Raw genomic sequence first — 10002 nt, forward strand, 5'->3', positions numbered from 1 at the left:
GGGATATTTTCTTTTGAAAGATCATGGATGTACAGAAAGAGGTTACTAACAACTTTAAACATCTTGGTATTCATACGGTACAATAGCAGTTAGAATAGCAATTAGAAAATTCATATACACTTTTAAATTAATATGTGAATAAATATATAAATAAATATATGAACGGGAACGGGTAATCTTAACTTCTGCAGGTGATTTGAACTTTATTTTCTATACAAAAGGGTTATTAATTTCATCTAATGCTAAATCATTTTTATAATTTCACTAGGTCGTCACTATAAACTACCTATTTTAATATAATGTAAACATGATTGTACTTTAAAATCGCTATTGTTAAAATTACCTAAAAGAACTACACACTTTGTAATAAGTCAATATATATATTTGATCCTATTGTGCCAATTGAGTAAATTGGAGGAATAATTGAATTTTAAATATAAATATAAATATAAACTATTAGGGTCTCTGTACTAAAATCTATATATATATTAAGACTGAGGTTTGGTTTGTAGAGAAAACTGGATGTTTTAATGATGGGCAAATATATGCAATCCTCAAAGGGTAGATTTCTTGTATGGAATACATAGGGTTATGTGTAAAGTAAAATATCCTGTGGTTGTCACTCCTAAATAGGGCGCATCAAATGTAACAAATAGTTCAAAATTTAAATTTAAGATATAAAATGAAAAGAGTTTAATCCTATTGCTTTACATTTGGTCCTTCTAAACTAATTCTGGGAATAAAATATCATCAGATTTACAACATACAGAATTTTTAAAAACCAAAATTTGGATTCTAAAATTTTGTCTAAAATTAGAGTCAAAATCAAAATATAAAATTCAATTTCGTTTTTTTCTTCTATTTGTATTTTTATTTTTTATTTTTTATTTTATTTTATTTCAGATAACAGTTCAGGTCCAATTCTAAATTTAGACCTTGGGGTGTAAGGGAACCCATCTGGAAAATCCACTTTCGTTCCCTTTTTAGGATTTCGTTATGCAGATCTCCTCCTCTCCAGTGTTTACAAACTTTATCAATACCTATATAATTAAAATGTTTGAGATTTGCATTATTGCATAATGCAAAATGCTTTGGTACTGGGAGGTCCTTATAGCGATCCTTACTATGTTGTTCTATTGACAGGATGTGCTCCCTTATCCTGTCACGTAGGGGTCTTTCTGACTCTCCTATATATTGGGCCCCACAGCTACATTCTATCATATAGATCACATTTCTATCTATACATCTAATCATTTGGGATATTTTAAACACTTCTCCTGTTGAATTGGACTTCACTTCCTTCTTTTTTAAACCGTATTGACAAGATTTACATTTATGACAAGGGAAAAAACCTTTAAGGTCCTTCCCCCAAAGGTCTTTTTTCCTTTTTTCTTGTGTTTTTTTCAAATCTGAAGGTGCCAGTCTCATTTTTAAATTTTGTGCCTTTTTATAGACTATTTGAGGTCTATTTGGAATCAAGGGGCCTAACTTATCATCTAATTTTAGAACATCCCAATGTTTTTTCAGAATTTTTTCTATTATATTTTTATTGCCACTATATGTTGTAATAAAAGGTATGAACATAGAAGTATCATTTGTGGTTACAGTATTTCTGATATTTTTATTTTTATTGTTTTTATTACCTGCTAAAATTTCTTCCCTGTCTTGATCTCGTACATTTTTTATGGTTTCCTCCAAGGCATCAATAGGATACCCTCTCTCTATAAATTTATTTTTTAAAATTGTTGATTGGGCATCATAATCTGTCAGAATATTACAATTTTTTCTCATTCGCAAGAACTGTCCTTTTGGGATATTCTTTTTCCACTGAGAGTGGTGACAGCTCTGTTGATGAATGTAGTTATTTGCATCTACATGTTTAAAGTGAGTTCTAGAGTTTAACTTGTTTTCCCTTATAAAAATTTCTAAATCTAAAAATTGTATATTGGTATGGCTTTTTTCCCAAGTGAACTTTAAATTTTTATCATTTGAATTCATGGATAAGATAAAATTGTCCAGACTTTTTTCATCTCCGTGCCAAATCATAAATATGTCGTCTATATACCTTCTATAGGTGACCAGGCTTGCCCCCATCTGGCTATCATCTAGGAATCTCTTTTCCCATAAGCCCATAAATAAATTAGCATAACTGGGGGCAAACCTGGTCCCCATAGCGGTCCCTTGTTCTTGGTTATAGAAAGTGTCCATAAAAGAAAAATAATTGTGCCTTAAAATAAAATTTATGCAATCCATAATAAAATTCTTTTGATCAATAGGTATCTCCTCGTCTAATTCTAAAAAATGCTTAATTGCCTCCAAACCGTCTTGATGGGATATACAAGTGTAAAGTGAAGTAACATCACATGTTACAAGTAAATCACCCTCCTGCCAATCCATAACTTTAAGTAGATTCAATATATCTTTTGAGTCTTTTAGATAGGAAGGTAAATTTTTTACATATTGTTGCAAAAACAGGTCAATATACTCGGAGAGATTTGATGTAATTGAGTTAATCCCTGAGATAATTGGCCTCCCCGGTGGCTTTTCCAGAGATTTATGAATCTTGGGGAGGCTGTATAGAAGGGGTATTTTTGGGTGGTCTATTAATAAATAATTCTTTTCTTTCTCAGTTAAAATTTCTTTTTTAAAACCTAAATCTAAAAGTTCCTTCAGGGAATCCATATATTGCACTGTGGGATCAAAATTCAATTTCCTATATGTCTTTTCATCTTTTAAAATATTATGACACATCTCTATGTATTGGGTACTATTTAAGATCACAATTCCCCCCCCTTTATCCGCCGGTTTTATTATTAAATCCTCATCTTTCTCAAGTTCCCGTATGACCTTCAATTGTTTATGACTTAAATTATTTTTCACTTTATCAATTTTTCTTTTATTTATATTTTCAATATCTTTTAATATTAATTTTTCAAAAGTCTCCACTTGTGAGCCTTTATCGTACTTTGGATAAAAGCGTGATTTTTCTCTTAAATTAGTGTGTTTGAAATTATCCTGAGCTACCTGATCCTGTTTAAGTTGAGGTTCATTTCTTAAATACCAACGTTTTATGGTTAATTTTCGAATAAATCTGTGAGCATCTATATATGTACCAAATTTATCCAACTTTGCCGTAGGGGCAAAAGTGAGACCCTTGCTGAGAACATCTTCTTGCATTTTGTCTAATACTTTCCCACTTAAGTTGAAAATTCCCTTATTACTGCTGTTATCTTTTTTCATGATTTTTTTGTTTTTTTTGGCCATTCTCGATCCTCCTCTAGTTCCTCTCTTTCTGAAGGCCTTCTTTTTCTCCCTTCTCTTTGCGGTAACTGTTTTGGGTCTTTTTTTTGGCCTAAGTCTAAAAAATGAGAAGTGGAAGGGGAAGGTATCTGTGTATCTTTAATAGATGAATGTTTAGTTTTATCTTTAGCTTTTTGACCCTTCGGGGAATTAGTATTTGAATCAATCTCGTGATTCCGCAGTACTTCAAATCTATTAGAAGTTTGGTTATACCCTGGAGTCCTATTGAGATTTATAGCCGGAGACTGATTCCAATGGGGATTCTCCCTATTCCTAATATACCCATTGTTTCTATCCTCAAATTGCCTATATCTCCAATCTTCCCCTTTATTTCTTTCAGACCTCCTATTATCATATTGGTATTGGTTGTCATCATGTTGTCTATAGTAATTGGGCCTTCCCCTATATTCTTGCCTTCTATAACCTCTATTGTTATATTGATTCCAATTACTGAAATGATCAGAGGAATTGCCTCTATTATAATTACCACTATTTTGGTGATGGCCCCTATTTCCATAATAGTAACCCATTCTATTCCTGTTATTTTGGAATTCTCTTTGCTCTAAGTCTTTTAAATGGTAGTTCTGACTGTTACTGCTGCCTTGTTGTGTTCTATTATGTCTATAGAAATCAGACTGTGTTTTTTGTGGATTATCAGATAATTTTGAGTGATTGTCTATTTGCCCATCACTGTTATAATCTTACCGCCTTGGTGTAGCACTTGTTTCCAGGTACAACGCTCTCACCTGCAGCACTGTCTGGTATTGCAGCTTGCAGCTTGTAGTTCCCCGGGAGTCCTCGCGCTGCTAGCAAAGCGCCTGATGTCACCGGTTCCGATCAGCTGTGATCTCCTGTACGAAGAGTTGAATACTTGCGCAAGTAATATCAATTCAATTTGTTTCTCCTCGACCGTCCTCTGTTCACTCTCTGCACTTAGTACTTCGTACGCAGGTTGGAAAATCGCCCGGGCTTGAATCTTTCAATGTCACCAGGTATAGGTTCTATGTCAATCCATAGTACTTCTACGCATTTCACCCCTTTCAAACGGGGCTTTCTCAAGATCCCAACAAGATTAATACATACCTTGAGATGTGAAGGTAACAGATAACAATAGCTTAACACAAATTCAAAGCTTATAAACATAATTTAAACCAATCAAATTAGAGCATTCCATAAATGAAAGATTAACTCTAAAGGCATATTTATCAAACTGTCAACCGCAAATATGCTGGCATTCCGCTGTGTAATTGTTGAGATCTTGATCCGACGTAATTATCAAAGCCTTCAGACTGGCAAATGTTGAAATCTGTCACGTAATATACGATCCACCGGTCTCAATCCGACGCAGATCGATGTTTACATCATTACAGATGTTCCGAATACACATTCTGCTCTTTTTTACACCTTTTCCCATTTATCATACATTTAACAGTTACGCTTGCGGCTATTCCGACGCAGTGTACCTGGTTTTCAATCTGCCACCCTAGAGGCCGTGGATACCATAGAAATCAATGGGAGTCTGAAAGCACTGAAAGCATATGTTTGATGCTGCCAGATATCTCATTGATTTATATGGTTGAAAACCAGTTACGTTTACACCTAACACCCTAATATAAACCCTGAGTCTAAACACCCCTAATCTGCTGCACCCAACATTGCCGCCCCCTAAATAAAATTATTAACCCCTAATCTGCTGCCACCTACACCGCTGCAACCTTAATAAAATTATGAACCCCTATCCTGCTGCTCCCCTACACCGCTGCCACTAAATAAACTTATTAACCCCTAAACCTAACAACCCCCTAACTTTAAAATAAAATTACAACATCCCTATCTTAATATAAATGTAAACTTACCTGTAGAATTATTAAAAAAACAAACACTAAATTGCAAAAAAAAACAAACACTAAATTACGAAAAAAATAAAAAAATGATCAAGAATAAAAAAGAATTACACCTAATCTAATAGCCCTATCAAACTAAAAAAGCCCCCCCCAAAATAAAAAAACCCTAGCCTACAATAAACTGCCAGTGGCCCTTGCCACTAAATAAACCTAAGCTCCCCATTGCCCTGAAAAGGGCATTTGTATGGGCATTGCCCTTAAAAGGGCATTTAGTTCTTTTTCCTGCCAAGACCCCAATCTCAAAATAAAACCCACCCAAAAAAAAACTTAAAAAAGCTAACACTAACCCCCGACAATCCACTTACAGTTCTTGAAGTCCCTGCTTGAAGGATCCATCCAGTCGGCGAAGTCTTCATCCAAGCGGCAAGAAGTCTTCATCCAAGCGGCCAGCAGTCATCATCGAAGAGGCCAGAAGTTATCATCCAGGCAGCCAGAAGTCTTCATCCAGACAGCATCTTCTATCTTCATCCATCAAGCGTGGAGCAGGTCCATCTTCAAGACATCTGGCGCAGAGCATCCTCTTCATACGGCTCCATAACCCTGTCCGCCTGTTCATAGGAATAACCACAATTCAACCTGATCGAGTATGATTGGGTTGATTGACATCCCCCTACTGGCGGCCGATTGGCCGTGAGTCTGCAGGGGGCGGCATTGCACCAGCAGCTCCTGTGAACTGCTGGTGCAATGCTGAATACAGAGAGCGTATTGCTCTCCGCACTCAGCGAGGTCTTGCAGACCTGATCCGCCCTCTCGGATCAGGTCCGCAAGACCTTTGATAAATAGGCATCAGTATCTGAGATACAAGAAATAATACAGAAAAATTAAAAGAAAAAGGAGGAGAACTGTGCCTTATGGGAAAAATACAATGTAAAAAAATAATAATAATCTTTGAAGGCTATAATATACTGTATATATATATATGTGTGTGTACATATATATTTGTGTTTATATGTATTTACAGACATATATACCCATGTAAACACATAAATATATATATATATGTACACACATATAATCATTTATACAGTATAAGTGCATTATAGCCCTTTGCTGTCAAGCAGAGTAAAACATGGAAAATCATATTGATGCAATATTCATATTATTAAAGGTTTTATCTAAATATTTTCTGTAAATACACTAGCACCATAAACTATACATACAACACCATCACAAACAAAAAATATTATTATGTGCAAAAACTCATATTATGTTTTTATTAGTCAAGTGACTATTTATTACAGATTACATTATTACGATTAATATGTGATGTCCTTTTATGTAAAATTGTCAGCATTTCTCCCTGACTTTGATAGTTGTTTGCTTCTTTTTTATCTTGGCTGCCATATTAGACTCACATATCTTCTCTCCTTGCTTGCAGCAGAGTGTTCAACGCTGCTCAGTACTCTAGGCTCCCTCTTATGGCCAAACTGTAGAATATCATCAGAGAGAGAGACTGGTTGAAGTCCCAGAATTATGATGTCATCATTCCCTTTTTAACTGCCTCATTGCTGTTTGCCTTTGCCATTGTGTTGTCTCTGACTTCTCTGTGAGTTCCTGTGTTCCTGACTCTGTGTTTTTCCTGGCTTGTTTGACGTCCCTTCTGATTCCTGATCCGTGGCTTGTTCCTGACTTCGCTGATCTTCATGTTTATGACCCCGGCTCGTCTGACTACTTGTTTTGGTTCCGTACCTGGCTCGTCTGACAAACTGGCTTTGACACTTGCTTGCCATTTGGATTAATTTAGCATTTCACATCTCTGTCTGACTCCTGGTTCCCTGACAAAAATGTAATGTAATTTATTTTATAGATCATAGAAACACTTAAATTAATTTCATCATGCAATTTATTTATTGTTAAAACCCAAACATTTTGTGTCAAGATTAAGATAGAAAATACAATTTTAAACCCCTTATCAATATATTTTTACTGTCTAATTTGGTATCCTTTGTTGAAAAGCAAACCTACATAGGCTCAGGTGCTGGGATCTAGCTGCTAATTGGTGACTGCACACATATACCTCTTGTCATTGGCTTACTGATGTGCTCAGCTAGCTCACAGTAGTGCACAGCTGCTCCTTTAATAAAGGATACCAAAAGAATAAAGCAAATGGATACTAGAAGTAGCTTGGAAGGTTGTATAGGAATGCTTTGTCTATTTGAATCACAAAATAAAAATAAAGGGGCTCGTGTTCTTTTAAAGCCATTTAATTAAAGAGACAGTAAAGTCAAGAATATACTTTAATAATTCAGACGAGTATGCATTACTGGGGTCTAGCTGGTGATTGTTTCTTACCTTATCTAATAACTTACTATCAGGATAAAAGGTTTTGCTCACAATCATTAGGCTTCATTCACATTATACTCATAAAACCATTTTTCTGTTCACCCATAAAGCAATATAATACGTATTTCATTTCATGTTTGATCCTTGTCTTTTGCAGATCACTTAATCACCGGTTTCCTGGATTAAACAAGAGGACAAACCCTTTGTGCGATCTCTCACAGCCTCACACAATGTCATTCAACAGCTATTCATCAAAATTATATGATATTACTGACATTCATTATGCAGTTGCTTTCCTCAAAGTACCTGTTGGAGTCATTGGACTTATTGGAAATGGAATAGTAATTTGGCTTCTCCATTTTTGCATAAAAACAAACCAGGCGACAATCTACACTCTCAACCTGGCATTGGCAGATTTGATCTATTTGCTGGGCAGCATTATTATTTCTTTGATTACAGGAAACCTTACTGATAATATGCAGGTTTATACAGCTATGAAAATACTAAATAACTTAGGGTTTAACTGTAGCCTCTTCCTGTTGTCTGCACTCAGCACTGAGCGATGTCTATCAGTTTGTTTTCCTATCTGGTACAAATGTAATCGTCCTCAGCACCTGACGTCTATTACTTGTGGTGTAATTTGGGTCCTGTCTCTGGTTACATCTATTGTAGAAGAATTACTCTACTCTAAAAGCCCCTATTTTGTCTACATAACATCAGCCGTGTACATTACAGTATCCGCTATAACAATATTTTCCAGTGTTGTACTTCTTATTGAGATCCAGAAGAGATCAGAAGCTTGTCGGCCGATAAAGCTCTATATTGTAATTGTTGCTAATATCGTCTCCTTCTTTGTGTCACTGGTCTCTGTTAAAGTTGCACATATTTTGCTTTTTTTTAGATCTGTTAGTCCTTTCACTAACATCAGATTACATATGGTGACTTCTTTGTGCGCTGTTATCAACTCCTGCGCCAACCCATTCATCTACATCTTGGTGGGGAGTTGGGGAAAGAATTCTTCCATCAAGGAGGCTCTGGAGAAGGTTTTTAAAGAGGAGGAGGGAAATTCAACTGAAATAGTAACTGTCTCTGGGGGCACTGATAGCCAAATATAGTTGAATTATATTTTAAGATTAAAGGGACATGAAACCCTATTTTTTTCTTTTATGATTCAGAAAGAGCATGTGATTTTAAAGGGGTAGTCTAGTCAAAGTTAAACTTTTATGATTCAATTAGGGCATGTCATTTTAAACGACTTTCCAATTTACTTTTATCATCAATTTTGCTTTGGCATTCTTTGTTGAAAGCTAAACCTAAGAGGGCTCATATGCTAATTTTTAAAACCTTGAAGGCTGCCTTCAATCTGAATGCATTTGACAGAGTTTTACAGCTAGATGGCATTAGTTCATGTGTGCCATAAAGATAACATTGTGCTCACGCACCTGGAGTTACTTACACGAGTGCACTGATTGGCTAAAATGCATGTCTGTCAAAAGAACTGAGATAAGGGGGCTTTATGCAGAGGCTTTGATATAAGGTTTTACTGAGGAATGGGTAATAAAGGAATTATCTATCTTTTTAAACAATAAAAATTCTGGAGTAAACTGTCCCTTTAAACAACTTTCCAATTTTCTTCTTTTATACATATGTCTTTTGCTCTCTTGGTATCCTTTGTTGAAAAGGATACCTGGGTAGGCTCATGATCTACTAATTGGTGGCTGCACATATATGCCTCATGTTATTAGCTAAACAGATGTGTTCAGCTAGCTCCCATTAGTGAATTGCTGATTCTTCCGCAAAGAATACCAAGAGAATAAAGCAAATTAGATATGTCAATTGGAAAGTTGTTTTAAATTGTATTCTCTATTTGAATCACAAAAGAAAAAAATGTGTTTCATGTCCCTTTAATACAAATAAATTAATGGAATCCTTTGCACCCAACCTAAGATTAGATTTATTTTAGCAAAAATAAAACTTCCTTTTTTATGTTTTTGTTTTGTGCTCTGTGTTCTGTTTCCTTTTCTATAGTATTGCAAGTCATCAGATGTGTTGTGGTTTGAATAAAATATATGTACATACACAATTATTGGATCATGTGATTTTCTTTCTCTCTGATAGGCCACATACATCGGGAATAGGCACATGGGTGTCTGCAGAAAATACTATAAAGCTACATAGCTGAAAATATACATTACCAATATAAAAGAAAATCACAACTATTTCTTTTCATTAATATTGACCGCCTATTGTATGTGAGATTAACTTATTTTTCTTTAATTATAAATAAGGTAAGATATTAATGGTATTAAAACTTTAATATAATTTTGCTTAGTTTTTAATTAAAATATTTAAAATATAAAAACACATTGTAATCATAAATGGAGATTCTGAATATTGTTCCAGATTACAAGTAGCGTTCTACTGCTAGCACAAGAAGCTATAACCATTATCGCAGGACAATGCTAATATTAGCGTACAACTTGATAATTCAAGTCTAAGGTAAATCACATTTACC

General features: G+C 34.9%; 1 protein-coding gene across 1 annotated transcript in view; it reads left to right on the forward strand.

The window, feature by feature from the left end:
• The window catches only part of LOC128641580 (mas-related G-protein coupled receptor member H-like), a 35955-nt gene extending 27353 nt beyond the window's left edge, over positions 1 to 8602 (forward strand). The window contains exon 2 of the mRNA XM_053694118.1: positions 7645 to 8602. Coding sequence (XP_053550093.1) covers positions 7645 to 8602 — 958 coding nt within the window. The remainder of the gene's footprint in view (positions 1 to 7644) is intronic.
• The last annotated feature ends 1400 nt before the right edge of the window (positions 8603 to 10002 follow it).

Source organism: Bombina bombina, chromosome 11 (assembly GCF_027579735.1).
Source record: "Bombina bombina isolate aBomBom1 chromosome 11, aBomBom1.pri, whole genome shotgun sequence".
Classification (NCBI taxonomy): domain Eukaryota; kingdom Metazoa; phylum Chordata; class Amphibia; order Anura; family Bombinatoridae; genus Bombina; species Bombina bombina.